The 21108-nt window shown below is 52.1% G+C and overlaps 1 protein-coding gene across 8 annotated transcripts in view; it reads right to left on the bottom strand.

Moving 5' to 3' along the window:
• The window catches only part of LOC115122284 (pleckstrin homology domain-containing family A member 7-like), a 180599-nt gene that overhangs the window by 54423 nt on the left and 105068 nt on the right, over positions 1-21108 (bottom strand). For all 8 annotated transcript variants that reach the window (XM_065013139.1, XM_065013141.1, XM_065013140.1 and 5 more), the window contains 3 exons: positions 20861-20971; positions 19917-19989; positions 19241-19341 (listed from right to left, as the gene is read on the bottom strand). In XM_065013139.1, coding sequence (XP_064869211.1) covers positions 19241-19341; positions 19917-19989; positions 20861-20971 — 285 coding nt within the window. The remainder of the gene's footprint in view (positions 1-19240; positions 19342-19916; positions 19990-20860; positions 20972-21108) is intronic.

Here is a 21108-nt window from a genome sequence, read left to right as displayed (position 1 = left end):
TCAGAATGCATCCCAAATGGCACCCTATTCCTTACATAGTGCACTGCTTTTCACAAGATTCCCTATAGGCCCTTGTCAAAAGTAGTGCACCATTTGGAATTAGGATGCCATTTGGAATTCACCCCATGTCTACCAGGATCCATCCTCCATTTACAAACAAACAGCAATCCATTGTAAATCACTGAAAACTTCTCTTTAGCGTACAACACGTGCATCCACCATCATGTCGTGTTTCTGTTTAGTATTGTACTGTGATCAGCTGTAGTGATCTTACTTGGCTGTGGGTTTTAACAAAGCCTGTTTTGATTGCAGAGTCGTGTATTATCCAGCAGCATAGTGCCAGCGTGATCCCAACTGAATCCCCCAGAGAAAAGTGCTGAATGGACAGGCCAGAACCAGACCCATGACTAGGGTCCACATCCATACTGTCTACCACACACATCAGCAATGTGGGGATGTTTCGTGTCGGAACAGCTACTTACTTTCCACAGTTCCTCTTTCACAAGTGAGTATAAATGGAGGAACCTCTGCTATTACCCAGCCCTCTCCCCTCTTTAGCATGGAAGACTTGAAGGCTCTATTTTAAGGCTCCCTTGACATAACATTAGGTGGGTCTGGTCTTAAGTTTTCATTGGGTAATAAACCTGGGTGATTTATCTACAGGCTGATCTTAACTTTAAGAACTAGAGAGCCTTTGGGGCGGGGTATCAACAGATAGACAGACATCACACTTTAACTTCCAGGACCTATTCCACTGATAGAAACCATGCCAATGAGTCAAATAAAAACCAATCCAAAACAAATCTACATCCGAAATGTTTATTCATTTTCATTTAACCTTGACTTAACCAGGAAAGCCCATTGAGACCCAGAGTCAAGGGAGACCTGACCAAGAAGGCAGCAACAATCAGTACATTACATAATTAAAATATACAACAATATAATACAATTCAACAACATGATCCAGCCTAAAAAAAGCATTTACACTCCTCTGGAACAGAGTCTCCCATCAAAATGTTTAATTCATTCAGTGGCACTAACATATCTAGATGAGGCATAAATTGTAGACTATTCCATGTAGAGGTCGACCGATTAATCGGAATGGCCGATTAATTAGGGCCGATTTCAAGTTTTCATAACAATCAGAAATCTGTATTTTTGGGCACCGATTTCCAATTATTATTTTTAAAAATAAAAATAATTTTAGACCTTTTATTTAACTAGGCAAGTCAGTTAAGAACACATTCTTATTTTCAATGACTGCCTAGGAACTGTGGGTTAAATGCCTTGTTCAGGGGCAGAACGACAGATTTTCACCTTGTCAGCTCAGGGGTTCCAATCTTTCAACCGCACAGTTAACTAGTCCAATGCTCTAACCATTGCACTCCACGAGTAGCCTGCCTGTTACGCGAATGCAGTAGAAGCCCAGGTAAATTGCTAGCTAGCATTAAACTTATCTTATAAAAAACAATCAATCATAATCACTAGTTATAACTTCCGGATCAACTTCCGGCGCCGACTGAGATGGCTGCCTCGCTTCGCGTTCCTAGGAAACTATGCAGTTTTTTGTTTTTTTACGTGTTATTTCTTACATTAGTACCCCAGGTCATCTTAGGTTTCATTACATACAGTCGAGAAGAACTACTGAATATAAGATCAGCGCCAACTCACCATCAGTACGACCAAGAATATGTTTTCCGCGACGCGGATCCGGTGTTCTGCCTTACAAACAGGACAACGGAATGGATCGCATGCAGCGACCCAAGGAAACGACTCCGAAAAAGAGGGAAACGAGGCGGTGTTCTGGTCAGACTCCAAAAAAGGGCACATCGCGCACCACTCCCCAGCATTCTTCTTGCCAATGTCCAGTCTCTTGACAACAAGGTTGACGAAATCCGAGCAAGGGTAGCATTCCAGAGGGACATCAGAGACTGCAACGTTCTCTGCTTCACAGAAACATGGCTTACTGGGAAGACGCTATCCGACGCGGTGCAGCCAACGGGTTTCTCCACGCATCGCGCCGACAGAAACAAACATCTTTCTGGTAAGAAGAGTGGCGGGGGCGTATGCCTCATGACTAACGAGACATGGTGTGATGAAGGAAACATACAGGAACTCAAATCCTTCTGTTCACCTGATTTAGAATTCCTCACAATCAAATGTAGACCGCATTATCTTCCAAGAGAATTCTCCTCGATTATAATCACAGCCGTATATATCCCCCCCCAAGCAGACACATCGATGGCTCTGAACGAACATTATTTGACTCTTTGCAAACTGGAATCCATATATCCGGAGGCTGCATTCATTGTAGCTGGGGATTTTAACAAGGCTAATCTGAAAACAAGACTCCCTAAATTTTACCAGCATATCGATTGCGCAACCAGGGGTGGTAAAACCTTGGATCATTGTTACTCTAACTTCCGCGACGCATATAAGGCCCTGCCCCGCCCCCCTTTCGGAAAAGCTGACCACGACTCCATTTTGCTGATCCCTGCCTACAGGCAGAAACTAAAACAAGAGGCTCCCACGCTGAGGTCTGTCCAACGCTGGTCAGACCAAGCTGACTCCACACTCCAAGACTGCTTCCATCACGTGGACTGGGACATGTTTCGTATTGCGTCAGATGGAAATATTGACGAATACGCTGATTCGGTGTGCGAGTTCATTAGAACGTGTCGTTCCCATAGCAACGATAAAAACATTCCCAAACCAGAAACCGTGGATTGATGGCAGCATTCGCGTGAAACTGAAAGCGCGAACCACTGCTTTTAATCAGGGCAAGGTGTCTGGTAATATGTCCGAATATAAACAATGCAGCTATTCCCTCCGCAAGGCTATTAAACAAGCTAAGCGTCAGTACAGAGACAAAGTGGAATCTCAATTCAATGGCTCAGACACAAGAGGCATGTGGCAGGGTCTACAGTCAATCACGGACTACAAGAAGAAACCCAGCCCAGTCACGGACCAGGATGTCTTGCTCCCAGGCAGACTAAATAACTTTTTTGCCCGCTTTGAGGACAATACATTGCCACTGACACGGCCTGCAACGAAAACATGCGGTCTCTCCTTCACTGCAGCCGAGGTGAGTAAGACATTTAAACGTGTTAACCCTCGCAAGGCTGCAGGCCCAGACGGCATCCCCAGCCGCGCCCTCAGAGCATGCGCAGACCAGCTGGCCGGTGTGTTTACGGACATATTCAATCAATCCCTATACCAGTCTGCTGTTCCCACATGCTTCAAGAGGGCCACCATTGTTCCTGTTCCCAAGAAAGCTAAGGTAACTGAGCTAAACGACTACCGCCCCGTAGCACTCACTTCCGTCATCATGAAGTGCTTTGAGAGACTAGTCAAGGACCATATCACCTCCACCCTACCTGACACCCTAGACCCACTCCAATTTGCTTACCGCCCAAATAGGTCCACAGACGATGCAATCTCAACCACACTGCACACTGCCCTAACCCACCTGGACAAGAGGAATACCTATGTGAGAATGCTGTTCATCGACTACAGCTCGGCATTCAACACCATAGTACCCTCCAAGCTCGTCATCAAGCTCGAGACCCTGGGTCTCGACCCCGCCCTGTGCAACTGGGTTCTGGACTTCCTGACGGGCCGCCCCAGGTGGTGAGGGTAGGCAACAACATCTCCTCCCCGCTGATCCTCAACACGGGGCCCCACAAGGGTGCGTTCTGAGCCCTCTCCTGTACTCCCTGTTCACCCACGACTGCGTGGCCATGCACGCCTCCAACTCAATCATCAAGTTTGCGGACGACACAACAGTGGTAGGCTTGATTACCAACAACGACGAGACGGCCTACAGGGAGGAGGTGAGGGCCCTCGGAGTGTGGTGTCAGGAAAATAACCTCACACTCAACGTCAACAAAACTAAGGAGATGATTGTGGACTTCAGGAAACAGCAGAGGGAACACCCCCTATCCACATCGATGGATCAGTAGTGGAGAGGGTAGCAAGTTTTAAGTTCCTCGGCATACACATCACAGACAAACTGAATTGGTCCACTCACACTGACAGCGTGCCGTGAAGAAGGCGCAGCAGCGCCTCTTCAACCTCAGGAGGCTGAAGAAATTTGGCTTGTCACCAAAAGCACTCACAAACTTCTACAGATGCACAATCGAGAGCATCCTGGCGGGCTGTATCACCGCCTGGTACGGCAACTGCTCCGCCTCAACCGTAAGGCTCTCCAGAGGGTAGTGAGGTCTGCACAACGCATCACCGGGGCAAACTACCTGCCCTCCAGGACACCTACACCACCCGATGTTACAGGAAGGCCATAAAGATCATCAAGGACATCAACCACCCGAACCACTGCCTGTTCACCCCGCTATCATCCAGAAGGCGAGGTCAGTACAGGTGCATCAAAGCTGGGACCGAGAGACTGAAAAACAGCTTCTATCTCAAGGCCATCAGACTGTTAAACAGCCACCACTAACATTGAGTGGCTGCTGCCAACACACTGTCATTGACACTGACCCAACTCCAGCCACTTTAATAATGGGAAATGATGTAAATATATCACTAGCCACTTTAAACAATGCTACCTTATATAATGTTACTTACCCTACATTATTCATCTCATATGCATATGTATATACTGTACTCTAGATCATCGACTGCATTCTTATGTCACTAGCCACTTTAACTATGCCACTTTGTTTACTTTGTCTACATACTCATCTCATATGTATATACTGTACTCGATACCATCTACTGTATGCTGCTCTGTACCATCACTCATTCATATATCCTTATGTACATATTCCTTATCCCCTTACACTGTGTATAAGACAGTAGTTTTGGAATTGTTAGTTAGATTACTTGTTGGTTATCACTGCATTGTCGGAACTAGAAGCACAAGCATTTCGCTACACTCGCATTAACATCTGCTAACCATGTGTATGTGACAAATAAAATTTGATTTGATTTGATTTTTACATGGCACATATCACTTTCTTCTCCAACACTTTGTTTTTGCATTATTTAAACCAAATTGAACAGGTTTCATTATTTATTTGAGGCTAAATTGATTTTATTGATGTTTTATATTAAGTTAAAATAAGTGTTCATTCATTATTGTTGTAATTGTCATTATTACAAATTTTAAATTAAAAAAAAAAAAAAAAAAAAATTAAAATCTGCCGATTAATTGGTATCGGCTTTTTTGGTCCTCCAATAATCGGCATCGGCGTTGAAAAATCATAATCGGTCAACCTCTAATTCCATGCCTCTGGTACACAGGACGAGAAGGCAGTCTTGCCTAATACTGCAAAACAAATACATTACAAACCATAATAATCAATGAGCCGGTTCCATGGCACTAAATGATATCATTACATTTACATTTAAGTCATTTAGCAGACGCTCTTATCCAGAGCGACTTACAAATTGGTGCATTCACCTTATGACATCCAGGCCTGGTTGTACAATACAAACAGAAACATTGAAATACAGCCTGCTATAGCTAGATGTGGCTAGATAGACTGAATGTTTGTTGAATGTGATGAGGCCAACAGAAAGAAAAGCAGTGAAACTGGAGAAGAGTGTGGAAAAGGGATGGATGGGAGGAGGATGAGAGGAGGATGAGAGGAGGATGGCTCAGCCCAGTGTGAGACCCAGCTATCCCACGGTTCACATGGTGATGACAGTGTCCTGATGACTGATATGGAGGAGGCGGGCCCAAATACCACTGCTACAGGGTCTAAACCCTCACAACAACCAATGTGTATCAGGCTTTGACTGATGGGTGGTTCCATATGAACTTTATGTCGTCCAACAGATTTGACACACAGTTACATCAAGAACCAAGATTGGCTTCAAAGGCAAACGTTCAGTAAAGTTAGCCAACCTGAATATTTGGAGAAGCACTGGCATTGTCCATCCATCCGTAATTGATGCAGAAAAATCATAATCTAATTGTGCATTCTTATTGGTTTGGTAAATGAAAAGTAGACTATGAGCAGGGAAGAAGCAGCTAGGTGACGGTCCTCAGAGGGATGAAGGAAAATAAAAACACGTATTCATGCAAGAGGGGCCCGCCAGCGTGTTTCAGGATGGCAGTCCGGGGGGAGCGGCGCTCGGGCCACCAGTCACAACAGGAGGCCATTCAACCAATAGGAACACACGAGAGATAAGCACAGTGAGAAGAGCAAACAGAACGGGAGGGTAAAGGTCATTGTCTTGCTGCAGAAAACAGAAGTGTCTCTCTGCTGTTCTCGGCTGGCTAGTCATCAACTCAAAGAGAGTGAATTATACTGAATAAAAATATAAACACAACATGCAACAATTCCAAAGATTTTACTGAGTTATAGTTCATATAAGGAAATCAGTCAATTGAAAATCATTAGGCCCTAATCTATGGATTTCACATGACTGGGAATACAGATATGCATCTGTTGGTCACAGATACCTTAAAAAATAAAGTTGGAGCGTGGATCAGAAACCCAGTCAGTATCTGGTGTGACACCATTTGGCACATGCAACGCGACACATCTCCTTCGCATAGTGTTGATCAGGCTGTTGATTGTGGCCTGTGGAATGTTGTCCCACCCCTCTTAAATGGCTGTGCGAAGTTGGATCATGCTTTCATACACATTGATCCAGAGCATCCCAAACATGCTCAATGGGTGAAATATTTGGTGAGTATGCAGGCCACGGAATAACTGGGATATTTTCAGCTTCCAGGAATTGTGCACAGATCCTTGAGACATGTGGCTGTGCATTATCATGCTGAAACATGAGGTGATGGCAGCGGATGAATGGCACGACAATGGGCCTCAGGAACTCGTCACGATACCTCTGTGCATTCACATTGCCATCAATAAAATGCAATTGTGTTCATTATCCATAGATTATGCCTGCCCATACCATAAACCCACCATGGGGCACTCCGTTCACAACGTTGGCATCAGCAAACCGCTCGCCCACATGACGCCATACACATGGTCTGCGGTTGTGAAGCCGGTTGGACGTAGTGCCAAATTCTCTAAAACGACATTGGAGGCGACTTATTGTAGAGAAATAAACATGACATTCTCTGACATTCCTGCAGTCAGCATGCAAATTGCACGTTCCCTCATAATTTGAAACTGCACATTATACAGTGCCTTTTATTGTCCCCAGCACAAGGTGCACCTGTGTAATGATCAAGCGGTTGAATCAGTTTATTGATATGCCACAGCTGTCAGGTGGATATATTATCTTCGCAAAGGAGAAATGCTCACTAACAGGGATGTAAACAAATTTGTGAGAAATAAACTTTTTGTGCATATGAACATTTTCGGGATCTTTTATTTCAGCTCATGAAACGTGGGCCCAACACTTTACATGTTGCGTTTATAATTTTGTTCAGTGTAGATTAACATTGATGCTGTTGCTAGAACCAGCAGAAGCAGCAAACAGACTAAAATACAGACCCACACTAGCAAACACAACACTACAGCAATAAACCACAACACCACACTCTGGAGAGGGAAAATGACTGAAGAGAACATAGTTGGCCATAGGCTGCTATAGAACTGGAGGTAAGGCTAGGATGGGAAACTCTGGTCTTTAGTGCCTCATGCATTGTTTATAGGTAATTAACTGGTTGTCTGCATGAACTCTAATGACTTCCCAACTGCATTCTCACAAAACATTGAGATACCACAGATCTCTCAAATCACAACAACAAACAGCAGTTGACAAACAACAAGACAACAACAACAGACTGGAATTATCCTTCATCTAAAAGGCAGTTGAAGTCTTCTGTTGAGACAGTTAACAGTTAACTGAACAGCTTGGGTCCTGTCTAATGAAAGATCCTGGTCTGGAATATGTGATTACCCAGAGCGAGAGAGAGAGGTGAGAGGAACAGAGACCTCTTAAATACATGTACTGGATAATTAGCAGAACAGTATTGAGAGCAGGAACCTCTCACCTAACCATGAAATACATTCCCTCCCCGGGCAGAGAGAGAGAGAGAGAGACAGAGAGAGACAGAGAGAGAGAGAGAGACAGAGAGACAGAGAGAGAGACAGAGAGACAGAGAGAGAGAGAGAAAGGCAGGGAAAGAGAGAGAGAGAGACAGAGAGAGAGAGCGAGAGAGAGAAAGGCAGGGAAAAAGAGAGAGAGAGAGAGAGAGAGAGAGAGAGAGAGAGAGAAAGGCAGGGAAAGAGAGAGAGAGAGAGAGAGAGAGAGAAAGGCAGGGAAAAGAGAGAGAGAGAGAGAGAAAGGCAGGGAAAGAGAGAGAGAGAGAGAGAGAAAGGCAGGGAAAAGAGAGAGAGAGAGAAAGGCAGGGAAAGAGAGAGAGAGAGAAAGGCAGGGAAAGAGAGAGAGAGAGAGAAAGGCAGGGAAAGAGAGAGAGAGAGAAAGGCAGGGAAAGAGAGAGAGAGAGAGAGAGAGAGTGAGAGAGAGAAAGGCAGGGAAAGAGAGAGAGAGAGAGAGAGAGAGTGAGAGAGAGAAAGGCAGGGAAAGAGAGAAAGGCAGGGAAAGAGAGAGAGAGAGAGGCAGGGAAAGAGAGAGAGAGAGAGGCAGGGAAAGAGAGAGAGAGAGAGAGAGAGAAAGGCAGGGAAAGAGAGAGAGAGAGAGAGAGAGAGAGAGAAAGGCAGGGAAAGAGAGAGAGAGAAAGGCAGGGAAAGAGAGAGAGAGAGAGAGAGAGAGAGAGAGAGAAAGGCAGGGAAAGAGAGAGAGAGAGAGGCAGGGAAAAAGAGAAAGGCAGGGAAAAAGAGAAAGGCAGGGAAAAAGAGAAAGGCAGGGAAAGAGAGAGAGAGAGAGAGAGAGAGAGAGAGAGAGAGAGAAAGGCAGGGAAAGAGAGAGAGAGAGAGAGAGAGAGAGAGAAAGGCAGGGAAAGAGAGAGAGAGAAAGGCAGGGAGAGAGAGAGAGAGAAAGGCAGGGAGAGAGAGAGAGAGAGAAAGGCAGGGAGAGAGAGAGAGAGAGAGAGAGAGAGAAAGGCAGGAGAGAGAGAGAGAGAGAGAGAAAGGCAGGGAGAGAGAGAGAGAGAGAGAGAGAGAGAGAGAGAGAAAGGCAGGGAGAGAGAGAGAGAGAGAGAGAAAGGCAGGGAGAGAGAGAGAGAGAGAGAGAGAAAGGCAGGGAGAGAGAGAGAGAGAGAGAAAGGCAGGGAGAGAGAGAGAGAGAGAGAGAGAAAGGCAGGGAGAGAGAAAGGCAGGGAGAGAGAGAGAGAGAGAGAGAGAAAGGCAGGGAGAGAGAGAGAGAGAGAGAAAGGCAGGGAGAGAGAGAGAGAGAGAAAGGCAGGGAGAGAGAGAGAGAGAGAGAAAGGCAGGGAGAGAGAGAGAGAGAAAGGCAGGGAGAGAAAGGCAGGGAGAGAGAGAGAGAAAGAGAGAGAGAGAGGCGGACGGAGAGAAAGGCAGGGAGAGAGAGAAAGAGGCAGGGAGAGAGAGAGAGAGAGGCGGACGGAGAGAAAGGCAGGGAGAGAGAGAAAGACGGATGGAGAGAAAGGCAGGGAGAGAGAGAGAGAGAGGCAGATGGAGAGAGAGGCAGATGGAGAGAAAGGCAGGGAGAGAGAGAGAGGCGGATGGAGAGAAAGGCAGGGAGAGAGGGAGAGAGAGAGAGAGGCGGACGGAGAGAAAGGCAGGGAGAGAGGGAGAGAGAGAGAGAGGCGGACGGAGAGAAAGACAGGGAGAGAGGGAGAGAGAGAGAGAGGCGGACGGAGAGAAAGGCAGGGAGAGAGAGAGAAGACGCTAGAAAATAGCTTCAATGTAGAATTAATTCCCCCCCCAGCAACAATCGTCATACAAATTCCATTGTATGTAATGTGAGCTGCAGGAGTAATACCCAGGCCTGCACCACAAACACACACACACATACAGTACACACACCCAGGAGGAACAAAAAGCCAAGCACAAAGGATACATTATGAAAGGACTGTAATTGAATGGGAACATTCCCCCTGAATTGTTCTTCATAAAGGGTCCTCTGCTCTCACTGAGAAAGATATGGAGACGGATATTGTAAACACTCTGACCCAGCAGAGAGACCCATTCTTACTGTCTACTCTGTCTGTCACACACACTGACTGAAATGTGAAGAAATAGTCTCTTGCCCCCCACTACCCCACCCCACGCCACGCTGATAAATGCAGAAAACCACCAATCAAAATAAACCGTGTTATTTTTTGGTAAGCCTATTTGATTCTGAGTTGAGACATATACAGTTTGTAAACTACTTCTAAGACTCCTACAACAGTTGTTGTAAACTCACTTCACTCGAGCTAAAGAGGGTGGCTCGCTCGGCTGGTGCTGGTTCTGGCCCGCGCAGATCAAATACACTGCTGGAACGCCAATTAAGTGTTTACAAGGAGAGGGGATTGGAGGAGTGTGGAGAGGAGTGTGGAGAGGAGAAGTGTGGAGAGGAGTGTGGAGAGGAAAGGGGATGGGAGGAGTGTGGAGAGGAGGAGTGTGGAGAGGAGTGTGGAGAGGAGGAGTGTGGAGAGGAAAGGGGATGGGAGGAGTGTGGAGAGGAAAGGGGATGGGAGGAGTGTGGAGAGGAAAGGGGATGGGAGGAGTGTGGAGAGGAGGAGTGTGGAGAGGAAAGGGGATGGGAGGAGTGTGGAGAGGAGGAGTGTGGAGAGGAGAGGGGATGGGAGGAGTGTGGAGAGGAGGAGTGTGGAGAGGAGCAGTGTGGAGAGGAAAGGGGATGGGAGGAGTGTGGAGAGGAGGAGTGTGGAGAGGAAAGGGGATGGGAGGAGTGTGGAGAGGAAAGGGGATGGGAGGAGTGTGGAGAGGAGGAGTGTGGAGAGGAGAGGGGATGGGAGGAGTGTGGAGAGGAGGAGTGTGGAGAGGAGTGTGGAGAGGAGGAGTGTGGAGAGGAGGAGTGTGGAGAGGAGAGGGGATGGGAGGAGTGTGGAGAGGAGGAGTGTGGAGAGGAGAGGGATGGGAGGAGTGTGGAGAGGAGGAGTGTGGAGAGGAGAGGGGATGGGAGGAGTGTGGAGAGGAGAGGGGATGGGAGGAGTGTGGAGAAGAGAGGGGATTGGAGGAGTGTGGAGAGGAGAGGGGATTGGAGGGGTGTGGAGAGGAGAGGGGATTGGAGGGTGTGGAGAGGAGAGGGGATTGGAGGAGTGTGGAGAGGAGGAGTGTGGAGAGGAGAGGGGATGGGAGGAGTGTGGAGAGGAGGAGTGTGGAGAGGAGAGGGGATTGGAGGAGTGTGGAGAGGAGATGGGAGGAGTGTGGAGAGGAGATGGGAGGAGTGTGGAGAGGAGATGGGAGGAGTGTGGAGAAGAGAGGGGATGGGAGGAGTGTGGAGAAGAGAGGGGATGGGAGGAGTGTGGAGAAGAGAGGGGATGTGATGGGAGGAGTGTGGAGAGGAGAGGGGATGGGAGGAGTGTGGAGAGGAGGAGTGTGGAGAGGAGGAGTGTGGGGAGGAAAGGGGATGGGAGGAGTGTGGAGAGGAGGAGTGTGGAGAGGAGAGGGGATGGGAGGAGTGTGGAGAGGAGGAGTGTGGAGAGGAGATGGGATTGGAGGAGTGTGGAGAAGAGAGGGGATGGGAGGAGTGTGGAGAGGAGAGGGGATTGGAGGAGTGTGGAGAGGAGAGGGGATTGGAGGAGTGTGGAGAGGAGAGGGGATTGGAGGAGTGTGGAGAGGAGAGGGGATTGGATGAGTGTGGAGAGGAGGAGTGTAGAGAGGAGGAGTGTGGGGAGGAAAGGGGATGGGAGGAGCGTGGAGAGGAGGAGTGTGGAGAGGAGAGGGGATGGGAGGAGTGTGGAGAGGAGAGGGGATGGGAGGAGTGTGGAGAGGAAAGGGGATGGGAGGAGTGTGGAGAAGAGGGATTGGAGGAGTGTGGAGAGGAGAGGGGATTGGAGGAGTGTGGAGAGGAGTGTGGAGAGGAGAGGGGATGGGAGGAGTGTGGAGAGGAGGAGTGTGGAGAGGAGAGGGGATTGGAGGAGTGTGGAGAGGAGAGGGGATGGGAGGAGTGTGGAGAGAGAGAGGGGTGGGAGGAGTGTGGAGAGGAGAGGGGATGGGAGGAGTGTGGAGAGGAGTAGTGTGGAGAGGAGAGGGGATTGGAGGAGTGTGGAGAGGAGTGGGTCTTGGAGGAGTGTGGAGAGGAGCGGGGCTTGGAGGAGTGTGGAGAGGAGCGGGGCTTGGAGGAGTGTGGAGAGGAGCGGGTCTTGGAGGAGTGTGGAGAGGAGCGGGGCTTGGAGGAGTGTGGAGAGGAGCGGGGCTTGGAGGAGTGTGGAGAGGAGAGGGTCTTGGAGGAGTGTGGAGTGGAGAGGGTCTTGGAGGAGTGTGGAGAGGAGAGGGTCTTGGAGGAGTGTGGAGAGGAGAGGGTCTTGGAGGAGTGTGGAGAGGAGAGGGGCTTGGAGGAGTGTGGAGAGGGTATGGAGGTGAGGGGCTGGGAGGGGTTTGGAGGGTGTGGAGGAGAGGGGCTTGGAGGAGTGTGGAGAGGAGAGGGGCTTGGAGAGGAGAGGGGCTTGGAGGAGTGTGGAGAGGAGCGGGGCTTGAGGAGTGTGGAGAGGAGCGGGGCTTGGAGGAGTGTGGAGAGGAGGAGTGTGGAGAGGAGAGGGGATGGGAGGAGTGTGGAGAGGAGGAGTGTGGAGAGGAGTGTGGAGAGGAGGAGTGTGGAGAGGAGGAGTGTGGAGAGGAGAGGGGATGGGAGGAGTGTGGAGAGGAGGAGTGTGGAGAGGAGAGGGGATGGGAGGAGTGTGGAGAGGAGGAGTGTGGAGAGGAGAGGGGATGGGAGGAGTGTGGAGAAGAGAGGGGATTGGAGGAGTGTGGAGAGGAGAGGGGATTGGAGGGGTGTGGAGAGGAGAGGGGATTGGAGGGGTGTGGAGAGGAGAGGGGATTGGAGGAGTGTGGAGAGGAGGAGTGTGGAGAGGAGAGGGGATGGGAGGAGTGTGGAGAGGAGGAGTGTGGAGAGGAGAGGGGATTGGAGGAGTGTGGAGAGGAGATGGGAGGAGTGTGGAGAGGAGATGGGATGGGAGGAGTGTGGAGAGGAGGAGTGTGGAGAGGAGGAGTGTGGGGAGGAGAGGGGATGGGAGGAGTGTGGAGAGGAGGAGTGTGGAGAGGAGGAGTGTGGGGAGGAAAGGGGATGGGAGGAGTGTGGAGAGGAGGAGTGTGGAGAGGAGGAGTGTGGAGAGGAGGAGTGTGGAGAGGAGATGGGATTGGAGGAGTGTGGAGAAGAGAGGGGATGGGAGGAGTGTGGAGAGGAGAGGGGATTGGAGGAGTGTGGAGAGGAGAGGGGATTGGAGGAGTGTGGAGAGGAGAGGGGATTGGATGAGTGTGGAGAGGAGGAGTGTAGAGAGGAGGAGTGTGGGGAGGAAAGGGGATGGGAGGAGCGTGGAGAGGAGGAGTGTGGAGAGGAGAGGGGATGGGAGGAGTGTGGAGAGGAGAGGGGATGGGAGGAGTGTGGAGAGGAAAGGGGATGGGAGGAGTGTGGAGAAGAGGGGATTGGAGGAGTGTGGAGAGGAGGGGATTGGAGGAGTGTGGAGAGGAGTGTGGAGAGGAGAGGGATGGGAGGAGTGTGGAGAGGAGGAGTGGAGAGGAGAGGGGATTGGAGGAGTGTGGAGAGGAGAGGGGATGGGAGGAGTGGAGAGGAGAGGGGGTGGGAGGAGTGTGGAGAGGGAGAGGGATGGGAGGAGTGTGGAGAGGAGTAGTGTGGAGAGGAGAGGGGATTGGAGGAGTGTGGAGAGGAGTGGGTCTTGGAGGAGTGTGGAGAGGAGCGGGGGCTTGGAGGAGTGTGGAGAGGAGCGGGGCTTGGAGGAGTGTGGAGAGGAGCGGGTCTTGGAGGAGTGTGGAGAGGAGCGGGGCTTGGAGGAGTGTGGAGAGGAGCGGGGCTTGGAGGAGTGTGGAGAGGAGAGGGTCTTGGAGGAGTGTGGAGTGGAGAGGGTCTTGGAGGAGTGTGGAGAGGAGAGGGTCTTGGAGGAGTGTGGAGAGGAGAGGGTCTTGGAGGAGTGTGGAGAGGAGAGGGGCTTGGAGGAGTGTGGAGAGGGTATGGAGGTGAGGGGCTGGGAGGGGTTTGGAGGGTGTGGAGGAGAGGGGCTTGGAGGAGTGTGGAGAGGAGAGGGGCTTGGAGAGGAGAGGGGCTTGGAGGAGTGTGGAGAGGAGCGGGGCTTGGAGGAGTGTGGAGAGGAGAGGGGATGGGAGGAGTGTGGAGAGGAGTAGTGTGGAGAGGAGAGGGGATTGGAGGAGTGTGGAGAGGAGTGGGTCTTGGAGGAGTGTGGAGAGGAGCGGGGCTTGGAGGAGTGTGGAGAGGAGCGGAGGCTTGGAGGAGTGTGGAGAGGAGCGGGTCTTGGAGGAGTGTGGAGAGGAGCGGGGCTTGGAGGAGTGTGGAGAGGAGCGGGGCTTGGAGGAGTGTGGAGAGGAGAGGGTCTTGGAGGAGTGTGGAGTGGAGAGGGTCTTGGAGGAGTGTGGGAGGAGAGGGTCTTGGAGGAGTGTGGAGAGGAGAGGGTCTTGGAGGAGTGTGGAGAGGAGAGGGGCTTGGAGGAGTGTGGAGAGGGTATGGAGGTGAGGGGCTGGGAGGGGTTTGGAGGGTGTGGAGGAGAGGGGCTTGGAGGAGTGTGGAGAGGAGAGGGGCTTGGAGAGGAGAGGGGCTTGGAGGAGTGTGGAGAGGAGCGGGGCTTGGAGGAGTGTGGAGAGGAGCGGGGCTTGGAGGAGTGTGGAGAGGAGCGGGGCTTGGAGGAGTGTGGAGGGGGTATGGAGGTGAGGGGCTGGGAGGGGTTTGGAGGGTGTGGAGGAGAGGGTCTTGGAGGAGTGTGGAGAGGAGAGGGGCTTGGAGGAGTGTGGAGAGGAGCGGGGCTTGGAGGAGTGTGGAGAGGAGCGGGGCTTGGAGGAGTGTGGAGAGGAGAGGGGCTTGGAGGAGTGTGGAGGGGGTATGGAGGTGAGGGGCTGGGAGGGGTTTGGAGGGTGTGGAGGAGAGGGTCTTGGAGGAGTGTGGAGAGGAGAGGGGCTTGGAGGAGTGTGGAGAGGAGAGGGGCTTGGAGGAGTGTGGAGAGGAGCGGGTCTTGGAGGAGTGTGGAGAGGAGAGGGGCTTGGAGGAGTGTGGAGAGGGTATGGAGGTGAGGGGCTGGGAGGGGTTTGGAGGAGAGGGGCTTGGAGGAGTGTGGGAGAGGAGAGGGGCTTGGAGGAGTGTGGAGAGGAGAGGGGCTTGGAGGAGTGTGGAGAGGAGCGGGGCTTGGAGGAGTGTGGAGAGGAGCGGGGCTTGGAGGAGTGTGGAGAGGAGCGGGGCTTGGAGGAGTGTGGAGAGGAGCGGGCTTGGAGGAGTGTGGAGAGGAGAGGGTCTTGGAGGAGTGTGGAGAGGAGAGGGTCTTGGAGGAGTGTGGAGAGGAGAGGGGCTTGGAGGAGTGTGGAGAGGAGAGGGGCTTGGAGGAGTGTGGAGAGGGTATGGAGGTGAGGGGCTGGGAGGGGTTTGGAGGGTGTGGAGGAGAGGGGCTTGGAGGAGTGTGGAGAGGAGAGGGTCTTGGAGGAGTGTGGAGAGGAGAGGGTCTTGGAGGAGTGTGGAGAGGAGAGGGGCTTGGAGGAGTGTGGAGAGGAGAGGGGCTTGGAGGAGTGTGGAGAGGGTATGGAGGTGAGGGGCAGGGAGGGGTTTGGAGGGTGTGGAGGAGAGGGTCTTGGAGGAGTGTGGAGAGGAGAGGGTCTTGGAGGAGTGTGGAGAGGAGAGGGGCTTGGAGGAGTGTGGAGAGGAGCGGGGCTTGGAGGAGTGTGGAGAGGAGCGGGGCTTGGAGGAGTGTGGAGAGGAGCGGGGCTTGGAGGAGTGTGGAGGGGGTATGGAGGTGAGGGGCTGGGAGGGGTTTGGAGGGTGTGGAGGAGAGGGTCTTGGAGGAGTGTGGAGAGGAGAGGGGCTTGGAGGAGTGTGGAGAGGAGCGGGTCTTGGAGGAGTGTGGAGAGGGTATGGAGGTGAGGGGCTGGGAGGGGTTTGGAGGGTGTGGAGGAGAGGGGCTTGGAGGAGTGTGGAGAGGAGAGGGGCTTGGAGGAGTGTGGAGAGGGTATGGAGGTGAGGGGCTGGGAGGGGTTTGGAGGTGTGGAGGAGAAGGGCTTGGAGGAGTGTGGAGACGAAGGGCTTGGAGGAGTGTGGAGACGAGAGGGGCTTGGAGGAGTGTGGAGACGAGAGGGGCTTGGAGGAGCTTGTGGAGAGGAGAGGGGCTTGGAGGAGTGTGGAGAGGAGAGGGGCTTTGAGGAGTGTGGAGAGGAGAGGGGCTTGGAGGAGTGTGGAGAGGAGAGGGGCTTGGAGGAATGTTGAAAGGGGCTTGGAGGAGTGTGGAGAGGAGAGGGTCTTGGAGGAGTGTGGAGAGGAGAGGGTCCCGGAGGAGTGTGGAGAGGAGAGGGTCTTGGAGGAGTGTGGAGAGGAGAGGGTCTTGGAGGAGTGTGGAGAGGGTATGGAGGTGAGTGGCTGGGAGGGGCTTGGAGGAGTGTGGAGAGGAGAGGGGCTTGGAGGAGTGTGGAAAGGAGAGGGGCTTGGAGGAGTGTGGAGAGGAGAGGGGCTTGGAGGAGTGTGGAGAGGAGCGGGGCTTGGAGGAGTGTGGAAAGGGGCTTGGAGGAATGTTGAGAGGGGCATGGAGGAGTGTGGAGAGGAGCGGGGCTTGGAGGAGTGTGGAGAGGAGCGGGGCTTGGGGGAGTGTGGAAAGGGGCTTGGGGGAGTGTGGAAAGGGGCTTGGAGGAATGTTGAGAGGGTCTTGGAGGAATGTTGAGAGGGTCTTGGAGGAGTGTGGAGAGGAGATGCGCTTGGAGGAGTGTGGAGAGGAGAGGGGCATGCAGGAGTGTGGAGAGGAGAGGGTCTTGGAGGAGTGTGGAGAGGGTATGGAGGTGAGGGGCTGGGAGGGGTTTGGAGGGTGGAGGAGAGGGGCTTGGAGGAGTGTGGAGAGGAGAGGGGCTTGGAGGAGTGTGGAGAGGAGCGGGGCTTGGAGGAGTGTGGAGAGGAGAGGGTCTTGGAGGAGTGTGGAGAGGAGAGGGGCTTGGAGGAGTGTGGAGAGGAGCGGGGCTTGGAGGAGTGTGGAGAGGAGAGGGTCTTGGAGGAGTGTGGAGAGGAGAGGGGCTTGGAGGAGTGTGGAGAGGAGCGGGGCTTGGAGGAGTGTGGAGAGGAGAGGGTCTTGGAGGAGTGTGGAGTGGAGAGGGTCTTGGAGGAGTGTGGAGAGGAGAGGGTCTTGGAGGAGTGTGGAGAGGAGAGGGTCTTGGAGGAGTGTGGAGAGGGTATGGAGGTGAGGGGCTAGGAGGGGCTTGGAGGAGTGTGGAGAGGAGAGGGGCTTGGAGGAGTGTGGAGAGGAGCGGGGCTTGGAGGAGTGTTGAGAGGGGCATGGAGGAGTGTGGAGAGGAGCGGGGCTTGGAGGAGTGTGGAGAGGAGCGGGGCTTGGAGGAGTGTGGAGAGGAGCGGGGCTTGGAGGAGTGTGGAGAGGAGCGGGGCTTGGAGGAGTGTGGAGAGGAGCGGGGCTTGGAGGAGTGTGGAGAGGAGCGGGGCTTGGGGGAGTGTGGAGAGGAGCGGGGCTTGGAGGAGTGTGGAGATGAGTGGGGCTTGGAGCAGTGTGGAAAGGGGCTTGGGGGAGTGTGGAAAGGGGCTTGGGGGAGTGTGGAAAGGGGCTTGGGGGAGTGTGGAAAGGGGCTTGGGGGAGTGTTGAGAGGGGCCTGGAGGACTGTGGAAAGGGTCTTGGAGGAATGTTGAGAGGAGATGGGCTTGGAGGAGTGTGGAGAGGAGAGGGGCTTGGAGGACTGTTGAGAGGGTCTTGGAGGAGTGCGGAGAGGAGAGGGTCTTGGAGGAGTGCGAGAGGAGAGGGGCTTGGAGGACTGCGAGAGGAGAGGGGCTTGGAGGACTGCGGAGAGGAGAGGGGCTTGGAGGACTGGAGAGAGAGGGGCTTGAGGACTGCGAGAGGAGAGGGGCTTGGAGGACTGCGAGAGGAGAGGGGCGTGGAGGATTGCGGAGAGGAGAGGGGCTTGGAGGAGTGCGGAGAGGAGAGGGGCTTGGAGGACTGCGGAGAGGAGAGGGGCTTGGAGGACTGCGGAGAGGAGAGGGGCTTGGAGGACTGCGGAGAGGAGAGGGGCTTGGAGGACTGCGGAGAGGAGAGGGGCTTGGAGGACTGCGGAGAGGAGATGGGCTTGGAGGACTGCGGAGAGGAGATGGGCTTGGAGGACTGCGGAGATGAGATGGGCTTGGAGGACTGCGGAGAGGAGATGGGCTTGGAGGACTGCGGAGAGGAGATGGGCTTGGAGGACTGCGGAGAGGAGATGGGCTTTGAGGACTGCGGAGGACTGAGAGGAGATGGGCTTGGAGGACTGCGGAGAGGAGATGGGCTTTGAGGACTGCGGAGGACTGAGAGGAGATGGGCTTGGAGGACTGCGGAGGACTGAGAGGAGATGGGCTTGGAGGACTGCGGAGGACTGAGAGGAGATGGGCTTGGAGGACTGCAGAAAGGGGCTTGGAGGACTGTGGAAAGGGGCTTGGAGGACTGTGGGAAGGGGCTTGGAGGACTGTGGAAAGGGGTTCAGAGTGCTGCTATCCTAAAGCTCTATTGGTGATGACAGGGGCCTGCTGACTGACGGACAGGGGCCAGAGAGCAGAGCAGCACAGTAACACCACTACCAAACAGACCTTTAAAGGGACACCAATGCACCAATTTGTAAGTCGCTCTGGATAAGACCGTCTGCTAAATGACTTAAATGTAATGTAATGTAAATGGGACAGATACTGTACCTCAGACCAGGATAAGATACCTACAGGGGCTGATACTCCCTGAATAACTCCACATTATTGAGACCTACAGGCCTCAAGGGTTTGGTGCATGCGTGTTATGAAATAGCAGATGAGAGGTACAGGTAAGTATGAAGTCACATTTCCCACTTAGTGTTCTTGTTAATTAAATGGGTTTGCACTGAAAACTCACAGGTCAAAGCGACATAGCACGCCAGGCAGGGCCAAAGCAGACATTAGGAAGAGCCAGTCTTGGTCCAGATTGTATAGGTTTTATGATGAATCTCTGTGCTTTTAAAGAAAGGATCCAGACTGATGTTGTAAGAATGGAGTGTTATAACAGCCCACCAGTCTGACACTACTCAGAGGGAGCACTGCCTACTTTGTCTGGCTTGCCCACACAGGCCCCTGGCTGTGTGACTGTCTAACTCTGTAACCAAGGTGAAGCAACTTTATCTAATGGCTGTTAGTTAGCATTTCCTTCACAGTTGAAAACCTCCTTCATATATCCAGTCTGTTTCTCAATTCATGCAGCTTGGTTGGACTGTGAGGTAGCTGGTAACAGTATGTTCCACTCGGTGACGAGCTAGTTCCCACCCTTGCCCTCTAGTCTTACCTTGAAGGCATACTTGCGGCTGATGTGGTCATCAGGCTCCACAGGGGCGATGACATAACTGGGCAGGGGGATGCTCCCCAAAACCATCTCCTCTCTGCTGTCTAGAGGACACACACACACACACACACACACACACACACACACACACACACACACACACACACACACACACACACAGGTGATCATTATCACACAATACACAACAGCCCACCACACACCTCACTGCTGGCCCACTGCCTTGACTACTTTAATTATTATACCAGTTTATAAATAGCATAACATAACTGCTTCATCAATGCACCATTATGTTCCTGCATGGTGATTCGTGACTGTGGGAAATGTAATTGGAGAGACATAAGGATGATTCAAGGAGCCGCTGTGCTGTGGTGGCAGGCAGCAGGACTGGAGGCTTATCTCTAGCTCAGTGTGATGAATGGCGGAGAGGTGAAAGAAAGAGGGAAATAGAGACAGAAGAGGAGAGAGAATAGCCTGTGGCAGAACAGAACCTTGTCTAATTGCAGTCATGTCTCTGTGATTGGAAGGTTTAGCTCCACTCAGAGGCAGACGACTTGGAATTAAGAGGACTGGCTCGGATTTCATAACCAAATCAATTCACCCTGCGACTATTTTAATTAGTCTCAATTAAACCCTGGCCCGGCGTGCCTGTGTGACTCACCTTTGTAATAAAACAAGCAGTAGTCAGACAACACAAACCACTTCCTCTTCCACAGTCTCATTCCAGAGCTGTCCTGGAGGAGGAAACACAACAAGGAATGTAAGATCACCTTCTAATGCACATTCTAATTAAAAACCATAGCTGGGGAATATACGCTAAAGTACCCATTTACAGGGAGAGGGAAAGCACAAGACAATCCATACATTTCATTAGTACAGGCAGTAATTGTGTTCCCCCTGAACAGAACAGGGTTCATGTCCTGCCGTGATAGGAGCTCCAGTAGGTCTAACTAATTCTCTCTCATCAGAATCCTGTTATCAATGATTCATTAGTGTTCTGCAACCATCAATCCATTGTCTGTCTGTCTAAACACTCCTTATGAGTCGATGACGTGTCACCATGTCAAGGTCTTAAATCTCAGCCCCTCTGGCCTGCCTCAGGGGTGTTACACCTCCGTGCCAGCCTCGCCAGGGGGCATCACCCAGGAGACAATCACCCTGGGTGTCCTCTTATACCTCACCCCTAAAGAGACATCTCTCTCATGCTCCCTCCGTCCTCTAGGTAAATGGAGATCCATAGAAGGGGTTCATAATGAGAAATGATGACTGTCGTTCCCTGTTTACTCAGCCAGAGTCCACCAGGTCACAGTCATTAATACTGTAGTACATTCTCATAGACCTGGACTCTCATCATTACTTAGCCTGAATTATGCATTAAGTGGAAGGCCACTGTAAATGACATGACATAATATGACAGAGATGTAATATCGACGTGAGATGTATGTGTGCTCCCGTTAGAGTGGGAGGACAGTTTACCATCAGACCCCAACACACTGCCCTTAGCTATAGCTACCATTGAGTTATACTCTTAGCCATAACTATGGAGATTCCTCTGAACCATACAGTAGCTACAGTGACTGAGGTGGGGTGATGTGGAGGGCTCACCTGTTTGTAGAGCCATCCCCTGACAACCACAGGGATATTGGGGTTCCTCTTGATGGCTTGGTCCCTCTTGCCGAAGCTGTGTACTTTGCCACTACTCCTAGAGCCCTGCGGCTGGAAAAACAAACACGTTGGTTATGAACGGGGTTTCCTTTATATACTGGTTTACAAACAACATCTGCTATTAGCTGCCCAGGGAGCTCAGTGGTAAGGAGCTGTGTGAAAGAAATGTGGTATTACAGACACAACCA

Source organism: Oncorhynchus nerka, linkage group LG28 (assembly GCF_034236695.1).
Source record: "Oncorhynchus nerka isolate Pitt River linkage group LG28, Oner_Uvic_2.0, whole genome shotgun sequence".
Taxonomy (NCBI): domain Eukaryota; kingdom Metazoa; phylum Chordata; class Actinopteri; order Salmoniformes; family Salmonidae; genus Oncorhynchus; species Oncorhynchus nerka.
This window is presented reverse-complemented; position numbering and strand designations above follow the sequence as displayed.